This window comes from Cavia porcellus, unplaced genomic scaffold, assembly GCF_034190915.1.
Source record: "Cavia porcellus strain 051 isolate PalLab524CR breed Dunkin Hartley unplaced genomic scaffold, mCavPor4.1 scaffold_14, whole genome shotgun sequence".
Lineage (NCBI taxonomy): Eukaryota > Metazoa > Chordata > Mammalia > Rodentia > Caviidae > Cavia > Cavia porcellus.
The window spans coordinates 49020925-49044865 of NW_026947497.1; the positions used below are offsets into that span (position 1 = coordinate 49020925).

The following is a 23941-nucleotide window of genomic DNA, read 5'->3' on the forward strand; positions in this document are numbered from 1 at the left end:
ATTATCTGAGTTCTTAGCGCGGGAGATCGAAATCAGTTTCCCTGGGCTACATTCAGTGTCTGTGTCTGCAGGGGTGGCGGCTTCACAGGCGCTGAGAGCAGAATTCATTTCCTGGCTCTGCCGGCCTTTGGGGACATCTGTGCATAATGAGCCCGGATCCTCCCCCACTCCATTCCTACTCCTGCTCCCTTCATTATTGCAAGGACCATGATCTCGGATCACCTGTCTCTTTCATTAGGAGTCCTATGATTACGTGACTAAATCATAATTTCCCCCATCTTAAGGGTCTTCATCTTATCACATCAAAAACATCACAAGTTCAATAGTATGAAAAACTGAATGTAAAATAATTTGTGGTTTGTGATTTCCATATCAAAGATGAAAAATAATATCAATGAAGATAAAAAATGGAAAAACAGTGACAGAAATGTCTATTCTCATTTATAATAAGACAATGCAAGAAAATTAACAACAGCAGCAAAAAAACAAAAGCAGTAAAATAGAATGAATTACATATACATATAAATTATATATGTATTTATAGTGGCTCCATATATATATATATATATATATATATATATATACATAAAAATAAAATTGTTTTAAAACAAAGATGAGCAGTTGCAAAGAACTAGAAATAAATTCTGGAAGCCGATCTCAAAGATGATATTTTTTCTTCACAAGCACAGCTGTGTTTCCCAAAATTACTTGGAAGCCTATTATTAAAACAAATGAAAAGTCAGACGGCAGAAAAGCTCAGAAAGTCTGACAGGATCATGAATTGTACTGCAATAATAATTCAATGTAATTACAAAGCATGCCTAAACTAAAGAAAGAAAACAGACTGTATAATCAGCCTCTTATTTCCCTGAAAGAGGCCTTCTGTATTTCTGATGAGATAAAGTGCCTATGGATAGAGTACGACAATAAATCCATTTTTCTCCCATGACTGCAATAGTTCAAGTTTTCATTAATAAAAAGCCCACCAGACTAATCCAAAAGTAGGAACTGAATTACTGAAAAAAAATTCAACAAATGTCATGAACATATCTGTAGAGATGTCACCTACATGCTAGTCAACCACTCTCACTCTTGTCCCAGATAATGTGACAGATGCTGATAAAATTGGAAGGGACTTGAGATTTCCACAGCCACATTTACTGGGTGATTTGGGTGATGCTATTATTAATGTCTGTATGTCAGACAAATACCACTCATGCCATAGATAATTATACCTTACAAAAGTGCAAGGTAATGGAATGCAAATGAACACACCCATTGGCAGAATATGAACCATGAAGGTACAAAAAGAGACCACGAAACAGGCCAAAGGAGCAAACAGCCACAGAGATGCAACAGACCATCAGGAGTATGCACTTGGCTTGGATTTTTCCTCTGCTACGCAACTGTGATTTGTAAATTAGGTGAGCTTACTTTCAGTTCAAGCAATACTCAGCACTCAAAGAGTCTATCTCAGCTGCAACTTCTTGACAGCAACATTAGTGATGATAATCTTGATTGATCTGCTATTCAGTAATTACTTTTCTATACTGGATACATGCGTCCACCCTCAGACTCCAAGTCCAGCACTGTGCTTTCCTGAGTAACAAGTGCTCACTGAGGTAAGAAGGTATGAACTGGAGAGAAAAAAGGCAGGCAATACTGATGCTTCCTTTATTTCAGCAGATCCTTGCAGGGAAGATTTCTAGAAGGCTACTAAATGTCACAAATGTACATGGACACTGTTATACTTCATGTTCTTTGAAACAATTTTTAGGATCAACTTCTACTATGGGTATTACACTGGTCTGCAAGTCAGTGACCAAAGGATCCTCACCATGGAGCAGTCACCACGCCACAGGACTGCTGCTTTCAGGGAGCCAGTATTTCAGCACGGTGCATTAAAGAGGCTGTCTTTCTTCCAGGGAATGAGTTTATGCTTTTGTCAAGGAAAAACTGACCAAGTGTGTTTGGACTTGTTTCTGGTTCTTATGATCTGTCCTACTGATCCTCAAGTGTTTTCTTTGTTATTGTTGTTTCTTTTGTTTTGTCAGTACCACACTGTTGTGTTTTGTTTTTTATCATAGTAGCCCTCATGATGGATTGTGATGCTCCTGCCTTGCCTTTGCTGTAAGAGGTCTCTCCTTGTTCCAAATCAATTTTAGGAAAATTTTATTTAGTTCTGTGACATATACTAATGGTATTTGAAAGGGATTCTATTAAATCTGTATGATGATTTTGGGAATGTGTCCATTTTCACTATGTTGGTTCTTCTGATCCATGGGCAAGGGGTATCTTTCCATTTTCTGATATCCTCCTCGATCTTCTTTTTCAGAGTACTGCAATTTTTAATGTAGAGATTTTTTTTACTTCCTTTGTTAGATTGATTCTTAAGTATTTCATTTTTTCAATAGTATTGTGAAAGGTGCTTAATCTCTCTCCCTGTGAAAGAATTGTTGTTTGTTTTGCATCTTAGTAGCTGCGCTGGAGAAACACAGGAAGCAATCTCTGTGTTCACCCGCGTGGTGGTGGAAAGGCAAAGTGTACGCACATGTGTCAATGTGTCAACCTGTGAGTTTTACCCACTGTATATGCTGTGTTACCTTTTTGTGTATTTATAATTCGTTTTATGTTTATTTTCTTTTGATTCTTCTTGTAGAATTAGCATAGTTCAGTACAACGTCACACAAAAATCCACTTTTACAACACAGGAAGGAGGGTGAAAGGGAGTCATCCATGACTCAGCAATCCACGATAACCTGGATCACGTAAGGAAAGAGGCTGTGACAGTAGCATAGAGCGAGATGCGCCAGGATGAAGACCCTGGTCAGATGAAGAAGGAAACAGTAATGTAGATAAATGTTCAGCTAGTCAAATGCTACGGAATGATCATGTGTACCTGAATCATCTAACTTTAGAACCAGGTCAGAAAATGTTATTAGGCTCTTGCCAGGGGTGAAACCAAGTGGATGGCATGCCAACACTGATTCAATGGTGGAAACTGTTTGTAATGGATGATATGGTGCAAGATGTTGAGCAATACACTAATAATGAAATACAAGTAAAACATTCCATATTCACCAACAGTAATACTGAAAACCATATTTATCATGATGCTTCACTGCCTGAACTAAAAGCCTGAATAGGACGACTTTGGCATTCTAAGGTCAGAATCTGAAGGACTTATGGAGAAGTGACAGATGTGGGGTTGACAATTTTACATCAATAATGACAAGACATTTAGTTTCCTTCAGAACTGCCTACGTTTTGATGAAAAGAAAAAAGTACGATTTGACTGTTATTCACTCATTTTTTGAAAGTTTTATTTTAAGCTGTCAAGCAATTCATATGCTGTCTGAATATATGACAACTGATGAACAATTTACATCTTTTCATAGTTGTTATAGTTGCTGGAAATATATGCCAACTAAATATGATACAAAAATATGTGCCCTCGTAGATGTGAAGACATTTTATGCCTTGAATTTAGAAATTTATCCTGAAGCTCAGTCACCAGATCTTTCTTCCTGCAGTCATAAAGTGTGTGCTACTGCTTCAAAAAGTAACCCAAACACCACGCTTGACAATTGGGCCTACTTATCCACCGATATTACCTTTGGTAAAAGAACAACAGGTGACCAGCACAGGAAATATTCACAAGAACAAAGAGAGATTCCTGAAAAAACGTTGCAATTTCACAATGAAGATATATGTAGTACAATCTTTGCCTTTCCGAAAGACATGACACTGGGCTCCACTCTGGGAGAAAAAGGTAGTACTGATATTGTCAATATTACACCATGATGATAAGATTGATAGTGAATGCAGGCCTCGTGGTGCACACCTGTAACCCTAGCACTCCCGAGGCTGAGACAGGAGGATCCTGGGAGCTCAAGATTGTTCTGTGCTACACAGCAAGTTCAAAGCCTGAGCTACATAGCAAGACACTGTCTAAAAAAAAAATTAATAGTGAATCCTTACCACAAATGAAATCGGAAGTGGTCATATTTTACAACAAAACAATTAAGCTCGAATAGATGCTTTTGAGGAATTACACAGCAAATATGATGTCACTGGAAACACAAAGCACTGGTCAGTGGTTGTGATTTACTCAGTCCTAAACGGGGCAGGAATAACTAGTTCTATCGTTTATAAAGAAAATAGTAAGCACAAAATACCTTGGTGAAATTTTCTTGAATGATTTGGACTGAAATTGATACGTGAGTAATTAAACCAGAGAAAGAAGGGAATGTATCTGCCCAAAGAACCCCTCCAAAGAATTCTGGAGCAGACCAGTGAACAGACAGGTGAAACACTGCAAGAATATCTTAAGAAAATAGGAAGACGAGCAGGATGTGGAGTGTGTCCTACCAGAGAAGACAGGAAAACACACACATGCTGTCAGTGTAAGTGACACTCGCATATGGGACATGTCTTCATGTGAGAAAGCTGCCTTAGATGCAATCATTAAAGTAAAGATTATTTTTGTAGTAGTGTTTTATTTGCATTTTCACTGTGTTTTACAAAGGAATTTATTTCTGTTGTTATTTTTTACATTTAGCAAGCAAACAGATGATGTAGAAAATGTTGATGTTTATTTTTTATTGATAGTTCATTTTCTTAAGTACACATTGAATAGTACTATAGGAGCTTCCTAAAAAAAAAAAAAAAAAAAAAAAAAGACAAGACAGGTGGCAATATGACCTCTCAAGAAAGAAAAGGAAACAAAACCCACATGCTGTCCACATAGGCAGCGCCTAGGTAATGGATATGCTGGTTTCATGTGTGAAGACTACCTCAGGTATGATAATTAGGGCAGAGATTATTTCCACGGTAAAGTATTATTTGTATTTTTATTGTAGTTTACATAGCAATTTATTTTTTAGATTTCATAAGCAGACAGTTGATGTAGAAAATTTTGATGTTTATTCAAATATGCAAGGTTAATGGCATTAGTACATATTTAAAATTTAACATTTTAATTTATTGATGTTTTATATTGCTATTAAGTACACATTGTATAATATAATAAAACTCATAAAATCAAAATAAATCATCAATAGAAATACTGCTAAAAAATAAACATAGGTATAATACACCCTTTGTAATGCTCCTTTTTAAAAATGTACTGTGACAGCCCAGCCTACGAACAGGCCAAAGTGAGCAAGAGGGGCCACAGATGGCCTTGCCTAGAAAGTAAGAGACCCATCAGGATGGTGACATCCAGCAGGGTAAAGACTCCATGGGGAGCATCTGATCCCAAGAGTAATTTTTGAGTTAGCTACACAAGGGGCTTGTGCAGGAGAATGAGAAAGAGTAGTGTTAGAAATGATAAAATCGTTTCTATAATTCTCAAAAAAAAAACCTGTGAAAATGTCTTTCTTTTCTTTTTTTATTTAAAAGGAAAAAGAGAGAAAAAAAAAAACAGTGTAAGGGTATAAGTAATACAGAACTACAAAAAAAAAAAAAAAACAGTAAGATATCACCAGTTAATAGATTACACACTATCATTTTTGAAACGGTTATTCAGGTCACAGGATCAAAGCATACAAAGTGAACATTCAATCAGTGAGACTGCAAATAGTTGTGTTCAGTGATTCAAACAAAAGTATTAATATGGTCATCTATTTAACATACCTAAACACGCTTGCTGTTGTATCCTTTAGGGCACTTTTTTTTCCCTCTCTTTAGTACAACAAAATTTACACATTTTGGGTTTTATTGCTCCCATAGATCTTATTACTTTTTTTTTGGTAAGAGAATAAAATCAAACATGATAAAACAAAGTTGTCAGTCAAAACCAAGGATAGACATAGCACATGATGTAAAAACAGAGTACAAGGTTATTTTATCAACAATGGTTACCATAGTTTCTTTTGCTTCCTTAAGAAGAATTGTCTATCTCATTAGGTTGAACTAAACGGTAGAGAATAAGACCTATAAAACCTAAACATTGTAAACCTTACAAAACTTCAAAAGAGGGTAATAGTCAAACCAGAATGGGCATCAATGTGAATCTTACTGCCTTCAAAGTAGTTGCCTATACTCTGATACTTAATAGTATCATACAGAGCGGAACGGAGCCTAATCAGTCAAAACAAGATAGTGGGAGTATAACAGGACTTCCAATCAAGTTAATAGGAAATCAAAAAAGTTACTATAATATATCCTGCTAGTTTTTTTTTTCTCCTTAGTTTAAAAAAGAAAAATAAAAAGAAAAATAGCCCACACTCTCAGGTACTTGCAATTCAGAACAGTCAAGGGTCTGTTATTTAGAAAGCAGCCAGTATTCAGCGAGGAGCAGATACAGTGACGGTGTCCACTGAGCTACCAACTATGTGAGTAAAATCAAATAAAAAGAGATCCTTGCATTTGCACTAGCCACATGCAAACTCTTTATGATGTTTTTTGGGTTTTTTTGTTTTTGTTTTTGTAGTAGTAGGGATTGAAACCAGTATTTCTCACTGAGCTATATGCTTAACCATACACACACACACACACACACACACACACGTATGTTTTAGGCATGGTGTTGCTAACTTACTCCATTGTCTAGGCTGGTTGGAAAGTGTGATTCTCTAGCTTGAGCCTCTCTGAATGCTGGGATGACAGATGTGTGCCAACACATCAGTTTTGGACCTGATTATAAAGTAAGCAGCATAAAATGTGGAGAAATTTCCAAGAGAATGAAATATTCTGATACTGGTGTTTTAGGGTAAATGCAAATTTTATCCCATGAGCTACCAGGGGTATGGAGAAGAATATGGAGACTAAATACAGCGAAGAATGCCTCTTAAAGTTTCACCTTTTGAAAATGACATCTCTTACTCCTGAATAGCGAGGCACCTAGGGGTAACAGCACATGGTCACTGAAGGAGAATGCTGCATGACAGAACAATCTTCAGGTGACCTAGAAGCTAAGGCTTTGTCACCTAACTAAAAATTCACCAGAGGGAATGCAGACTTGATCTCAAAATCTTCTTTTAAACAACCCTCTAGGTATGTTCACATACTAAGAATTTCAGTTACTCAGGAACTCCAATATGTACTTCTAGGAAAAACAATATAAAAGTTCTTATCCTCACTAGACACAGATAAGCAGTGTAAAATTAAAATGTAATCTAAATTTGCTTTTATTCTATGCTGCCACTAGGGATGCATAATTATTATAACCAAACCGTACACATTACTTAATAAAATCACAAATACCCAACAAAATACAAAGAAACCTTGGGTATTCTTTCTCTCGCCTGAAGAATTATTTGAAGCTGTGGTTTCAAATCTAATGTTCTAAAGCCCTGAGGGCCAGTGTGGACCTTCTGAAAAGTCTTTTAAGAAGTGGAGGGAGGTAGCCATACCGCTCTGCACTTGGGAGTTCTGCGAGTGATATTTTATAGAGGACATCTCCAGCAGCAGCCGTTCCCCAGAAACTTCCAAATTTCCTTCAAGACAGGAAGCTGCCAATTACTCTTTCTGTCTCTGGCTTCCCACTAGTGACTGTATTTTTCCAGAGAGTTTGGTTTCCCTGCTGTATGAAAATTGATTTTCTCTTTGCTTTTTAGACTTCTCTCCTCTATGCATGGCACAATTAGCACAAAAGAGACTAAAAAAATAGTCCTCTAGGGACTGGAAGAAAAACAATTACAAATACTTAAAAGACTTTTTTAATATACTTATGTACACATAAGTATATTAGGAAGACACACTGCTGCTGCTGAAGAGTTTTTGTTGCATAAATCCTTTCCTTTCCGAAGGTGGTATCCAATCATTGTTTCTCAGGCAGGAGATAACAATTTTCCCAGGCTTCTAAGTGGCAATGAAGCTAATTAGGGCTAAATTGGAATTGAAAAATTATATAGCTGTCAGAATCCCTAAGTGAACAAAACCAAGGAGTTTAAGTAATAGACAGCAAGACAGGACATGCAATTTTTCCTTAGAATGCCTTCTTAATATTTTAATTTTAGTGCTACTTAGACTAGCTGACATTTTGACCACTAAAAATATTAAATTAATTGTTGTCTTACCATTGTAGTTTCTTGAATGGACCCAAAACTGTTAATGAAAATGTTGACTACTACATCAACAGGAACACCTATGAATAAAAATTAAGCATATATTTAGCACCTGTAAAAAACTTAATTACAATCTTCATAATATGGTTGTGCACTTAATTTATATATTTTTCCATCCCTCTGGCATGAAATCAGCTCACAACTGTTATTGTTACTTTTATAAATAGAGATCATAAAACAAATAAAACATGAGTTGAGCTGTATATGTTTGCTACTCATTTTGGAAAATATGTTTACTTTTAAAATATCTTATTTGCCTCTCCATTTATTTTACAAAGCTGTAATAACTCTTTTTAAAAGTCTTTGAAAATGAAGTTTGATATTCCTACATTCCTACACTTTGAATTCTTAAATAAATTAACAGTATTCAATCACTTCTACGTGTAATAATTATATTTTAATGTTTAATTCATGAAAATGCAAAGTTAACCAGACATGTAACATGACCATTGCATAGACTACTACCTGACCTATTCTAAAATAATTGGAAAGTTCAGGGAAGGAGAGCTAAGGTATTAGGTTGCAAATTTATTTCTCTTTTCTCAGCTCATTGTGGCTGCTGGTTGGGCTATCAAAGGGGAAATGTGAACTTGATCTTTCAGCCACGTAACCACTGCCTGATGAGAAACAGGTGGCAAGTGGGTCCAAGGCAGACCTGTGGCAGCCCCAGCCGTGACCACGTGGAAATAAATGAACAGGTTCTGGTAATGAACAAAAACCATGTGTTTACAACATAGCTGTGTAACTTCAACTGACTGGGAGCAGCGGCAGACCTTTCTTCTGTAAAGAAAAATAAAATCTCACCTTAAAATGTTAATTTCATCTACATCACTACCTGTCCTGAACCAGAATAAAAATTACTAGTTTCCGGAAATTTTTTCCACACAGCTTTTTCATGATTCATCAAAAGTTTTACAAAAGAAAGCAATATATACAAATAGTCAATTAAGGATAATGTTTTTATTTGAAAACTGTAATAAATAACAAATATTTTGTTGGAATAAATGTAATCTCTGTTGTAGTCACTTTGTTCTTAAAAGTTAACATTTTAAAACCACATGGCCATTTTTTTAGTACAAGATAGAAGTGACTTTTTTATCCATGTAAAATACTAACAAAAGTAAAACAAAACCATATATATATATATATATATATATATATATATATATGGCTCATTTTCTCTAAATGAGTACATGGCTGTTCTATAAATTATAACATTTGTGTCTATAAATGAAAATATCCATGGCCTAAGTTTAGAACGCACACTACTCAGGAAACCACTTACAGATGTTGCCCTATTAATTCACAGGATACCTCTTGTTTTTGTTTTGTTTTGTTTAAACCAGTTTTATATAGATAGATAGATAACTTTTAGAATATTTTGCTTATCACTGGATATTTTAGGCACTAAAATTGCTCCAAGCCTAAGCACACTGTGAGACAGTTGCTCGTAAATCTGAAAACCTACTGTTCTGAGTAGCACAGAGAATGGCCGCACACAGACCCAAGCAAGCTTTAACTGTACTGAATGAGGAGGTTTTGATGGGCGGGGAGTAGGCAACAGACCTTTGAAGTTTGGTCGTATCCGGGGGTCATAACTGACTAGCATTCTGTTCAAGATATCGCTGGTAGAGTTGCGAGGCACTCGATCAAGGTCCTCTGGCGACTGCTGACTGTGTGAGAAAAAAAAAAAAAGAAGAAGAAGAAGAAATGTCCATGGTCAGTATTAAGAAACAGCAAGCAGTAGAAAGCGGAGGTCAGTCTGGGAGAGAACACTGCTTTGTGAAGACAAATTCACATTTATGACATGGCTTTTCCAAATGTAACTGAAGAATAGCAACTATCTTCCAAGCTGAAAATGTATTCATACAAAAAATAAACACCGAGAAAGGTACTTCAGCACTCACTTTTACTAAATGCATAAAACACTGCCCCGAACATTCTAGGTTCTCTTGTGTTACACAGTGTGGGGCAGAGAGTTTATCTGCCCTGAAGCAGCCTACAAGTAAAATCCAGATGAGCACAAGAGGGGTGGATACCCACAGACAGAGAACACCTTGGACAGTGCCTGTCACCCTGGCTCCTGTGAAATCATAGAGTCAGCAGGATGTCTAAGACAGCATACAGCAGTCATACTGATGTTTATAAAATGGTACTCCTAAGAAACAGAGATCTTTTGTTTACTGAATTACATATGGAGTGCAGGGGAAAATTGATAAAACACACTTCTCTGTCATTAGATCCGTGAAACAGGTAACACACTCTACGATGCTACAGGACAGCAACCCATTTCCTCTACAAATACCAGGTGAGTGTCTGCCACCCGCTCTTTATTTAGAAGAATAAAACCTGCCGGACATTGCTATTTTAATAAACTTGGAAAAATAAGTCGTACTACACTCGCCATTAAAAACACTTTTATAAAAAAGATAATTAATTCCTTGAAGTCCAGGGAAAATGTTTTGTTGCTTTGGTTGGCTTTTCCTGTAACACAACCAAGTCCATGCTGAACACAGGAGAGATGAGAACGGTAGCTGGAGTATCTTAGCGATACTATATTCTGCTATGGTAAAATATTTTGTAATAAATTAATGTATGTACAGAAAACTTATATGCAATAGGCCTGTTTTTGTAATGAGATAGAGATGCTTTCCTAACAGGCAGATCAGTCCTGACAGGAGATGATCACCACGGTGAAATGTGACAGAGAGTATGAACTTCAGGAAAAATCTAAAAAGACCATTCTTGGATGAAGACAGCTTTCTCAACCACAAATCATTCAGAGTGTGAAACATAAAAGAAATAGAAAACAATTAACTAAAATCCCCAAAGGTAGAGGGGATTATGTGGACTTCTAAAATTGCTTCTCAGTGTATCTGCTCCAGTATCACAGCTTTGGGGACTGGAGTGCTGGTGATAAGATCTTCTGTGTCACTGCAAGTGAAACTGTAACCTCCTTAGAGCCAATTGCCATCCCTCATCAACAGATGGAAACTTTTAAGAGAATGAGGGAATGTGAGAAAATTTGGTATTAGAATGCAAATTAGTGTTCAAACCTATATACAAGTAGAATTGATTATGAAATAAACATGCATTAGACAATTAAGGATTACAATTATTGCATCTCTTGATATAAAACCCCTCGAGTGCATTTCTTCTAGGCAATGAGAAGATGTCATAAAGAAATTAACACTAATTTTCATATCTTAAAACTTTATAGCCTGTTTTCTTCTACCTGTAAACTGTATCAAAACCGATTTCCAGCCCTTTCACTCAGTAGCAGTGTCCTCTCTGTGTTTACTGCAAGCTCAGTCTCCTCTTGAGTATTGCGTTGTACTTCTGCCTTGTCACTTAGCTAATGTCAATCTGTTCTCCAAGACTGCCTTAACACTCATCTTTTCTAAAATTTTACTTCAACCACATCTCCTTACAGCAATAAGCCTTACTCCAATGAACACAGACTGTTAAATACACCATTTAGTGAAAGTTTCAAAGCTTTTTTCATCATAGAGCACCACCTAGACTGAAGGCAGGTAGTGTGGTCACTGAGAGACTTGTGGCTTCTCTGTGTCAGTAGTGCCCTAATTACATGATCAGTACTCAGCACACATCTATTTAAGCAGTTCCCACCCATCCACTTTTGGAAGTGCGTTTCAGTGCCCTACTGCTTCTGTGATAAGGGGTCCAGGTCATCACTTCCTGGAGGAAGAGGTGACTATTCTCATGAAGCTCTTTCATGAATGGTATGTGTCCCCCTAATATTCCAAGCAATGGACATTGGCAAATCAAGTGCTGACATGGAAAAAAGAAAACCAAAATCAGCTCCAATCAATATTCTAGTGTGGAGTAGATACCAGAGGATCAACTATCACATGCATTATATTCTTTTATTTGGTGAACTCTTTCGCTTGGTTAACAGACTGGAGATTAAGCACATAGCAAGCAGCTTTCCATGGGGAGGAAGAGAAAAGCCAGATTATAGTGGAGCAGGTGGTAGGTGTATAAAGCCACAGAATAGACGGAATACGAGGGAAAATCCAGAAAGAATGAAACGTGGACTGGGGTGGAGAGAGTGGCCTAAGTCTTGTCTCCCACAGGTGGGGCCTGGGGTGCCCAACACCATGAACATGCAATGGAACCTGGTACCCCAATTTCTGGTTACATTGTCACACTGAGATAAGCCAGCCAACATGGAAACGAAATTCAACATATCATTTGTTAACTATGGTTGAAGGATAAATTCGCAGCAGTTGAGTCTTAGCTGGTTTTATTTGCAATTCAATGAAATGCAATAAATGTTCCTGGGAATCCCGCAGGGAGATTTAGTTTCAGAGTCAGGAAAGGGCTGAAGAAAGGGGAATCAAAAGATACAAAAGCGAATTGCTCACTTCAAAGTTATTATCCTTAAAAACCAGTGACAAGGAGACAGAGCAATACAAAAATAAATGACTTAAGGCCAGTTTTTTTTTTTTTTTTTTTTTTTTTTTTTTTTGTGTGTGTGTGTGTGTAGATTAAGGCTTTTGTTATGTCAAGTAAAGCTAATCTATTAAGGAAATTGGCAGTTATTACTCCAAGCCCAATGTCTTGGAGGGTAAACATTTTAGCTCTGATCCAGTAATATAGAACTTCAGCATAAATGACCTTACACTTTTATTTTCACCCTTGACTGGGGGGTCAAGTGAAGGAGTCTGGACCTAACTAATAGCTTTTTGTCATATTTATTTAATACAAACACATACATATATTGTTTTAGGGGAGATGTATGTTACCTTGGGTTCTATGAGTTTTTCAAGTCATTTTTAAAAATCATTAGTACAGAGAACATTAATTGCCTACCATTTATCAGGGGTGTAGCTAGCTATCTCTAAATGTTTACATTTCTTCCCAAAATTCAAAACAAATTCTTGTGAACACTAAAAACTCAATGTCAATTGACAAAATTCATTCAAAATCAAACGAGGAATATACTAAATATTGTACAGTTATTATATCCTGTTAGTGCCATTAAGGTACGTCTTCATGACTCCTCAATAAGTAACCTGACATGAATGTTCTATCAATGGTTTACCTGTTTACGTTAGAAATTCAGAGACATTTTAAATTTTAAACTAAATTCCAGTTTGTATCCACATGCATGAATTTAGGGTTCTTTCCAGATTACCAAAACAAAGATACACCAAGATGATCTCTCCTGATGAAAATGTCAGAAATTAGGTGAAGATTTCAACTTTCTCCCAAAGATCTAGAATAACTCTTATGTGGTATATATATATAAATCTGTAAAACTCTGTCACTTGAAAAGTATTATTGATGTAAAGTATTATTAAGCACGAAAGAGGTTAAATGGCTTTAATGAGGTCACACGCTTCATTATTAACATGCTTGTGCCAGATTCTCAGTTTATGTGTTATCCATCTGACTCTACTGTTTTATTTCCAGAACTCTATCAACAATCCCAGTATATTACAAAGTAGGATTTATTTCTTGGAAATGTGATATTAATTTAAGAAAATAACTTATTGCCCTCAGGCAGAGTGATCAAATGACTAGAGAAAACGCTTCATAGCGACAGCCCTTGGACAACCCTTGTCCCTTTGTTCACTTGCCTAACCTTGAACCAGCATCATTACTGATACCTCAAGCTATGCAAGGAACGTGCCCCGCTGTGTGGCTCTATGATGTAATATTCTCCAGCACCAAAAGAAAACTCCAGAAATGCTTTGTAACAGAGGAAATTCAATTTTCTACAAGCTGTGGGATATTCTTATTTTACAGGACACTTTGGTGACCGTTTTAACACAGGTGTGCATACCGTACTCTCTCACACTTCTCCCTCAGACAGAAATTCTCTGAGTCCAAAGGAACTGTGTTGGTTTCCATGGTTACGAGGCAACATCAAAGTTCAAGACCTTCTCCAAACTGAACGGAGGTGGCAGTTGTCACTGTGAGTACCGGCAGTGACCTGAGGGAGGGGCAGAGCGCACAGCTGAGAGCAGAGGCACATCTGTGCTTCAGGGCACTCTGCCTCTTTGTTAGGTGGCAGACACTGCTGAGCACAAACAAGGACAATGCCCGCTCTGGGACAGGTGCATGGAGTTCATCTTTCTGAAGGGCTCGGGAGCTATGACCACAAGTTAAGAAACCCTCCTCCTCTGGGGTTGGGATCAGTTCAGCGGCACAGCAGTTGCCTGGCAAGTGCAAGATCCTGAGTTCGATTCCCAGTACAAAGACAGAAAGTAAAAAGAAACAAAGAAACAAGGAGAGGAAGGAGGGACGGAGCGAGGAAGAGGCTGCCCCTGCAGGAAGCCCCCAGGAATGCTGGTTGTCCTTCTCCCACTTAAGAACACACAGGAAAGCCTGCAGGACCCTTGCGGTGGGAGGCTTCCTGCAGGGGTGACACCTGCTTTGCTGTCCGGACACCACAGTAACAGGACTCAGGAAGGACTTACATCAAGGAGTATAATACATCCATGGACAGCAGCAGCAGTGACTTTATTAGCCATGTATGTGTGACTAGGGATTAAATCCAAGGCCTGGGCACTAAGCTACATTTCCAGCCTTGTTTACTTTTTTTTTTTTTTTTTTTTTTTTTTTTTTTGAGACAGATTCACTGAGTCCCTAAATTGCCTGAAAGTTTGATCCCCCTGCTTCAGCCTCTCAGAGTCCTGGGATTACAGACATGAGCCATCACCATGCCCAGCAAGTTAGTCATTAATCTTATGCAGCTGGTATTCTCCTATCAGATGAGGGGCGAAGAGAAGATTTTTTAAAAGGCAGCAGTTGTCTTTCAGGGACAGAAAATAAAGGAGCATTCAAGGAAACAAAAAGAAAACAACCCATGCGGCTGGGAATATGTCAGCTGAGGGACAGGAGGGACACTGTGGGAGGCCCCAGTGACCAAAGCTGAAAGAGTTTGAGCAATAAAATAAAGCAATACTAGACTGTAATCCAACATGCAACCAACACCCATGAGTCCTCACTGAGGGAAATGACTGAATAAATCCATGGAAAACGAAGCGGCCATAGAAACATTCCAGTGCTGGGTACAGAGCCTCTGCTCCCAGATGGATGCAGCACCACTCCCCACTCTGTCGTGTGCAACTCAGCACAAGGACATCATTCCAAAGAGTTCAGGATGAGAAAGGAGACAAAACTGTGAGTTCACACTGGAGACACTGGACAACTACACCCTCAGCACACAGCGGAGATCAGCCCCAAGGGAGGGTCACAGCTCCCTTGATTTGCTGTGATTAGAATGGCATCTCATTCCTCCAGACTTCTTTGCGGAAACATTTAACCCAGGGAAAAATCAGGAGGGAAAACAGAGGGACCGAGGAGGAGTTGTCTATAAAATACCCAACCACTGCTCTTCAAAACTGCAGTCGTCATCAATGTCTGAAAAAGGGCCAATAGGACTCTAAAGGGAGATGATGGCCCAATGGGGTGTACAATGATATTAGGCAAAAACTAAGGATATTTAAACTTAGTTAGAATGATGTATCAGTGTTTGCCCTTCTTTAGCCGTTGTAAAGACAGAGGGAACATCCTAGTGAAAAATAATAATGGGAAACTAGGTTATGATGTACAAGGAAACTCTTGGAACATGAGCTTTACAAATGGAAATCTTTTTATGAATTAAAATAAAAACTGTTAAAAATAAAATGTTTATTTGAAAAAAAGTAGGCAACAAAGAAGATGAAAGACTTAGGAGAGCCAATCACACTGAGTTTCCAAAATCCACAGTCTTAAGTAGAAGCCCATAACTGCAGAGGAGCAACATCTGATCATATGCTATGGCCAAGGTTTACAAAGAAAGAAAAAACCCAGCCCCAAGCCTGTGCCTGTCAACTTATTAAATGTTCAGTGGAACATTATCTATTCAGAACAGCATTTATGCAGGTGGGTAGGTAATTAGACAGGCAGACATTCAGATACAGACAAATACTTCGTATTGGAGCATTCAGATAACTCATTAAATCAGTAATATTTACGAATACAGATAATTGTAGGGTTATCACATTCTTGTTTTGTATTTTTCTCTCTAGAATGTGTCATCACCTCTGACAGTTTCACGGATTAAGCTGTGAACAGGGCTTAGGAGGACAGAAAGGGAGAGACACCTGTACTATGATTATCTGAGTTTCGTCTGAATTTGCTTGACAAGGAGGTGTCTGTGGCTTTGTGCACGTGTGTGGCAGTCTGCTGGCTTTTCATCCACCAACAATGATAATTAAGAACTGTATGCCACAACCTTCACCTTACTCTACCCCCTGGCCGGGAGGACTGGAACTTGTAGACACATTTTCAAACCTTTTCTATCTCCAGTTATGCCATGACACCATCATCTATAGCCCATAAATAAAGCAGAAGTATCTACTGGGAGAGATGCTGGATTTTGCATACGGGCAGTTTTCAGATTTCACTGAAGTCTACCCTTAGTCACTTGGTCAAAATCATATTATGCATTCAATGGGGACTGTGACAGAGGCAGGACCCCTATACTGGTGTGGTTCTCAAACAGTGTAAAATACACATCTCCCTACCTCTAGTTATCACTATTCACCAAAATGTTATATAGTCTCAATATGTCTGATGTTTCTTGAATAGTTTCAACATACAGTCTCACTGCCTCGTGAGATGCAAACCTCCAGGACATAAAAACCTACATTTAGAACTCAATCAAAACAGGTTTACTATGCAATTACTTTCCATAGCATGCACAGCAAGATTATATCCTCACTCAGCAAATAAGGATCCACAGCAGTGCTTCTAAACCTGTCGCTGACTGCAAAAGTGTTTATTTCCTCCCAACTGTCCACACTTCGCATCCACAGAAAACAGTTCCCTCCTGGCCAACAAAAATATGTGTGAGAAAAATCACACACACAGACTTTCAAAGTCAGGACAAGTATACTGACAACCTAAAATTCAGCAAACTGTGGTCCTCCTCCAGATGGGCCACAAGCTGCCCGTATGATGAAGCCCTCCCTGAGTGAGCTTCACAGTACTTCGGCCACCAAGACATCCCCCTCAGCTGCCAATCTGATGCAAGCTAGGTGGGAGCCGCAGCACCCCACCTCAAAGATCACCCTTCAGAAGCAAAGGTACACCAGGAACGGAATGCTTAATGTTTTGAGCTAAGTCTCTTTCAGAAGGCCCCACAGTTGAAGGAAAGCTGTTTGCCCTCCAGGCTACCCAAATTCAGTAATCCTGAAACGCAGATGCAAAGGTATCCGGGTTCCTTTCTACTTACTGCAACTTTACTGGAGAAGCAGCCCTGCTTCAGAGCTCCCCCAGGGAAGAGCTGATGACCCAGCCATAAGTGCATGGAACCTGTGTTTAAAAGCACTGTGCTGGCCCTTACAAGTCACTGCTCTTCAAACAATCCCTTTCTTCATGCAAATTCTCATCTGTCTTCATGCAAATCCTCATCTCAGAGCCTGTCACAGGAGAGAACTCAGCCTATAAAACCAGCTAAACATGGAGCATCGTGGTTTAGACGTGGTTTGAGAACAGCCCACTGCCACCACCAAAAGGTCTGTGTGCTGGAGGCTTCGTCCTCAGTGTGGCAATGGGAGGGAGGACAGGACTTGAAGAGCCCTTGGGGACGTCAGTCAGGTGGAAAGCCATTAGGTCCTAGGGGCACTGACGTCAGCAGGGATTGATGCTGATCTTGTTAAATGAGTTGGCTCTCATAAAAGAAGGAACCTGGCCACTCTATAATAAAGAGCTTAGCATGAGAAAGCAAGGCTTCCTGATCCTGGGCCTCCAACTTCTACTTTGTCTCATATCACTCTTGCAAGGGCGTGTGCTGCTGCCCTGATGACATTGGCCATGATGTGAGGCAGCCAAACGGCCTTCACCAGAGGCCCAATGGATAAGGCTGCTTAATCCCACACCTTCAGCTTCAAACACCGTGACCTACAAAAAAAACCCCGTAAAACAAAGTAATCGGACTTATTTTGTTGTAGCAGCAGAAAGTTGACAAATACACTCATTCCTTTAAGAATAATAGAAAAATCTGACAAAAATACTGAACTTCTATGCAACTAAAAAAAAAAAATGCTTGACTTCTTTTATTCTCAACCACTCCTTATTTCATTTAGCAATTTTGAGTATTTACTACATGTATCATGCATATTACCATCTACTGTTTATGCATTTAGGAGTTAAATAGATGTGTTCATTATTCTTACATAAATCCAGGATTTAAAACTACAGGTTCTGATGAACTTGTCTAGTGATTCTCTATCTAGCTGTAAATAGTTTTGGCTGAGGACCTCTGCAAAGTATTCATCTGTAGTCCCACAGCCCCTCCTTCAAATTCAGTAAGTTTGGGATGCCATGCAGTATTTAGGAAAACAAAAAATCTCCTTGAGTGGTGCCAATGGCATAAAATGGTTTATTTCAAAAGCAGTTTACAAAGCTAAATAGACAGAACTGAAATGTGATTAATTCCATGGCAAGATAAGCTAACAACTGAGACAAAGAATAAAGAAAAGGGAGGGAAAAAGGGGCAAATCCAACAGTATGATTCTTGAAACAACTCAGTGAAAAACAGTACTGCACGGAAGTGTTGGTTAAAATGGCCAAAATACACTGAGAGGTTAAGATAGACAGTAAGACTTCCCATGAGACTTAATAAGGGAACTCCGTCCCGGCTGAGAAAGATGCAGCAGCCAAATTGGGATGGACGGGAGGACCAGTGACAAGAGACCTCAGCCAGAAGGTGACCAGGGAACAGAGGGTGCTGCTTCCCTCCATGGACACTCAAATGCAACAGCAACCCATGGATCAGTGGTCTCTGAGAATAATTTTACAGTTTGTCCAGAAAATTTGACATCAGCCACACTGAACCAGTAGGACACAGCAGGACCCCCCTCATAGGAGAACCCTCGCACCAGCACAGCACAATGAGATCAGGGGATCCCCAGTTCCCACCTCTCCCTGAGAGCCAAAGGAGCTGGGCCATATTTCTTGGGAACGAAGTTTTCCAGTTACTGACTGACTGATTTCTGTCTCCTTTATCTTGGAAAACTGATTCAGTCCATTATACACATGTGCCCTGCAGGCTACACACACACATGCACACACACTCACACACATACACAAATAAGCAGCAGTTGGCACTGTCAGGAAAGCACTTACCCTATAGCTTAGCACAAATCAAGGCAAAAGTAAGCTCCAGCTCCCAGCTCTGCCCTGAGGTGGGAAACAGCTGGGTTGCACATTTAACATACTGATTTTTTTATGGTGCTGCCCAAGGAACTGATTGTAATCTCATTTGTCTTTAAGCACAGATGAGATCTGCATGATTAAAGCCCCTGCAAGTCACACAGAACCCAGTGGTAGTATGATCAAGTGTGAAGGACTCACTGAAAATCCTCTCAATAAAGTAAGTTAAACCAGTGACTCCCCAGTTATATGTGAAGAGGCACTGAGTTGATTCCAAGAACTACCAGAGGTGCTGGGGAGGTGCTGGCTTCTGATCCCTCCATCTCAGAGGGCAGGCAGGATGTGACTCACTTTAAGGGGCCACTAGGAAAAGAAGAGATTTGTGCTAGGTTGAAGGTTTCAGAGACCCACAAACATCTGTCCTGTTTGGTACAAGTTTTCTCTTATATGATTCAGTACATGAGGACAGGGAGAGGTAGCAGTGTTTTCTGCTGCACAGATACCAACAGATTCTTGGAAAATGAATAAACAAATAAGTGAAATCCATAAAAAGGAACAAAACTCCAGAACCAACCCTAATAAAACGGAACTGCATGAATGATCTGACAGAAAATTTGGAATGAACATCCCACAGGTGCTTGGTGAGCTCAGAAAAACAAAGCATTAAGTCAGAATATCAACAGAGTTGAGAAATTCATAAAATGAAAAAACAGAAATCCTGGAACTAAATAATTAATAATTGAACTGGAAACCCAACAGAGACATGTAAGAGCACATTAGAATAACCAGAAGAAAGAAACAACCAACTCAAATGCAGATCCCTTAAAATTATTTAGTTCAGTCAGGGGCCTAAAAATAAAAATGAATGAAATAGTGAAGGAAAATTAGGGGCTTCCTACAACATCTTGATACTGGGCTTGCAGCTGCAGCCTGCTCCCAAATGCTGGGCGGGCAGAAAGGCTGAAGATTGCCAAGATTGCCATTAACAAGTGATTTCATCAGCCACACTGACACTGTGAAAACTCCAAGTGTTAGTTAGCAGAACATGTGGAGGATTCTGGAGGGTGTGTGCCTCGGGGCAGGAGAATGGAGCTCCCCGCTGCTGCCCGTGTGTCCTGCTCTGGACAGCACTCTCACGTGGCTGCTCCCTCACAGGGCCAGTAATGTTCCCATGCACTGAACGAGTAAATGAATTACAGCGCTCCCTTGAGTTCCCAGACCTGCTTTAGGAAATCAGTCAAACTCAAGAAGCAAATGAAAGGAATTGTAAATTATTGTAGGTCAATCAGAAATATGGGTCACAACCTAGGACTCACAAGAAGCATCTGAAATTAGGAGTGAAAGATAGCATTCAAGTTGTAGGCTTAGACACTACCTCTAAGGGGCGGAATTACAGCATCATTTATTGGTAACTGCTAGAGAATTGATTCTCTAATGTTACAGTTTATATCTAAGTTGCCCCCCAAAGCCTCATGCGCTCACACGTGGGGCCTTAGGAAGGTGAGAGGATTACAAGGGCTTATAGTTAATTAACTTGCTGCGTAGGAGATGGGGTCTGGGCAGAAGAGCAGGACCACTGGGGGTGTGGCTGGGCCTATCTCTCCTTGGCTCCTCCCTTGATTTCTCTGCTTCCGGCTGCCCTGCCATGGACTGCTTCCCCCCTGCCAGGCCACCCTGCCTTGGAGCAAGCGAGGCAGGGGCTGAAACCTCTAAACCACAGAGCTAAAATAAACCTCTCCTTTAACACTGTCAGTGTTAGGTATTATGTCTCAGGGACAAGTAAATAGACAGCTGGTACTGAGGACACACACACACACACACACACACACACACACACACACACACTGGATATCAGAACTGTGGTACTGAATGGAGAGTAGATAGCAGGTAAAATGCTTTGTTGTTTCCTTTCTTACAGACTGTATTAAGTAGATACTTTCATGTCTGTGGGACTCCCAGCAGAAGAAAGGACTCAGAGCTTATGTTAAGAAATGCTGGCTAGAATAACTGGAGAAGGAATTGGATATCCAGATGCAGGAAGTGCAAAGAATCATACACATGTAGAAGACAATCTCAAGAAAACAGAGATGTACTCTACTAGCTGGTGTTCTGTAGGAAGACAGAAACAATAGGATGTATGTTATCTCTATGTCTCTGTATCGTCTTTGTCTATATACCCACCCTTACACCTATGGGCATTTCTGCATCTATACATGATAGGATTTGCTGGGGGAATTGGCTCATATATTTGTGAGGGCTGAGAATTTGCACAAGAGCTTTGCCTGAATCATGGAGACCTTGGGTAGTCGTGTAAATAGTGTGCACAGTACATAGCACTGAGCTACTTAATAGTGTCAGAAAATCATGCAAATATAATTGTATTAAAATAAATACAATCCCTTATAATCCACTCACCTTCCGAAGGCCCCATGTGTGAGCACATGAGGCTTTGGGGGACAATTTAGATATAAACACCAGAGAATCAATTCTCTAACAGTTACCAATAAATGATGCTATAATTTAATTCTGACCCTTTTTCTGAAGGTAGAAAATAAATTTCAGAGTATTATATATGATTAAGACATCAGTTTAAGGCAGACTGATAATTACAATATTTTTCTAAGCTCAATGATAATGACAGAAAATACCTACAAGGCCACATAGAAAAAAAGGAATCAAAGCATATAAAAATCATGCACAGGCACACATACACACAAGATGACTGCAAATAAAATAGGTATAAACGGGACAGAAGAACTAAGACAACACAACTTTAAAACCTAATGATGGTAAATCCTTCCTTGTTGACCAATTCTTAAATTTATGCACATTGATTACATTTCTCAATCAGAAATAAACAGTGGCTGAATGAAATCATTTTTATAAAACTCAAATTATGTGCTTTCTATAAGAAGCCAATGTTAGTTCTAAGGACATGAATAGGCTCAAAGTGGTAAGATGGAGAATGTTCCCCCATGTAAATGGAAACCAAAACAAAGCAGAAGCATTTATATAAAAAAAAAACAGACTTTGAGTCACAAACTAACACAAAAGACAAAGACCCTACATAATGATGAAAGATGCAGCAATAACAAGTGGATATGTATCCAACACAAAAATATGTAAATACATAAAGAACCACTGACTGAACTGAAGGAAGTAACAGTAGAACAATAATAGTACAAGAACCCAAGACTCCACATTCAATGATGGGTAAATAGACATTAAAAAATCCACAAAGGAATAACAGGCTTTATTCTGCAGACTAAATACACATAATAAACACAGAGCAGTTTACTGAGTAGTAGCAGGACACACATTCTTTTCAAGTTTATATGGAGCATCCTACAAGATGGATTCTGCAGACTCAAAAATAGAAGGAAAGAAGGAGAAAAGAAGGAAGACAAGAGAGGAAGAGAGCCAGCAGGGAGGTCAGGAGGGAGCGAGGGAGGGAGTCTTGGCAAAACTGGCCTCAAATCACACGTCTGTTCCAAAGACAGAGGAATGAAACTTGAAATTGCTAGTTAAAGGAAAACTAGAAAATTCATAAATACTGCAAATTGAACATTTTTGAACAGTATGTCCAAAAAAATCCTTAAAATGATAATTAGAAAATATTTTGATGCAGGTGGAGCTAAAGATGGAGGATTAGTAAGCAGCAAAATACAGAAGCTTTCCTGAGAGAAGCAACTCAGATGCTGAAATAAAACCTTCTGCAGAGGACCAGACAGAGGGAGATGGACCATCTCGACCCACAAAGAAACTAAAGGCCAAACAGAAAACACAGCAAAGCTGCAGTGCTAAAAACAGCAAAAAAATGTTCTGGAGTGGAAAATGCCTATATTAAAAAAATAAGGATCTCAAATATGCAGTTCCATTTTATACCTAGAGAAGGAGTTAAAAAAAACATTAGCAGAAAGTAGATAATAACAACTCAGCAGAAGAAAAGAAATGGTGACTAAAAAATAGAAAACATTAACAAAAGTTTTCAAAAATATAAACAAAACTGCAAAACACTGAATAGAATAAAAAAGAAAAAGTGAAATTTTAAAAATAAAATAAAAAATGAAAGAAGAGACATAGCAACTAATGACAAAGGACATACATGGAGATACCATGACCCACTAGATGCTCACAAAGCATGCCTGAATCGTGAAGAAGCAACATTTCAACGGATCTGCAACCAGCAAGAAGACTGCAACAGTAATCCAAATCTCTCCCAACAAGGAATATTCCAGGAAGAGAGAGAGTTTTTACTGGCAAATACTCTGAAACATTTAAAAATGAATTAAAACCAAACCCTGTCAAGCTCTTCCAAAACACTCAAAAGGACGGAACACTTTCAAAGTCCTTATGAGGACAGCATGACCCTGATCCTAAGGCCAGGAAAAGGAATCACAAAAAAGGAAAATTGTAGGCAACAATCCTGGTGAGGACAGAAGAATAATCCTTCACAAAATGCTAGCAAATCAAACTGAATAGCACCTTTAAAAGATCATACACTATGACCAAGCAGTGCTTATCTCTGGGACACAAAGTAATTTAACACATGAAAATCAGTAACATTATACAGCACACATATCAGCAGAAAGATGGATAAAATATCATCAAAAAGAATTTCATAAACTTTAACAGTCTTTCATGATTAAAAATAGTCAACAAACTAGGAGTAGGGGGAAATTTTACTCAGCAGA

The 23941-nt window shown here is 38.8% G+C and overlaps 1 protein-coding gene across 5 annotated transcripts in view; it reads right to left on the reverse strand.

Moving 5' to 3' along the window:
• The window catches only part of Glrb (glycine receptor beta), an 83119-nt gene that overhangs the window by 35984 nt on the left and 23194 nt on the right, over positions 1-23941 (reverse strand). For all 5 annotated transcript variants that reach the window (XM_063260875.1, XM_063260876.1, XM_063260877.1 and 2 more), the window contains 2 exons: positions 9639-9745; positions 8025-8092 (listed from right to left, as the gene is read on the reverse strand). In XM_063260875.1, coding sequence (XP_063116945.1) covers positions 8025-8092; positions 9639-9745 — 175 coding nt within the window. The remainder of the gene's footprint in view (positions 1-8024; positions 8093-9638; positions 9746-23941) is intronic.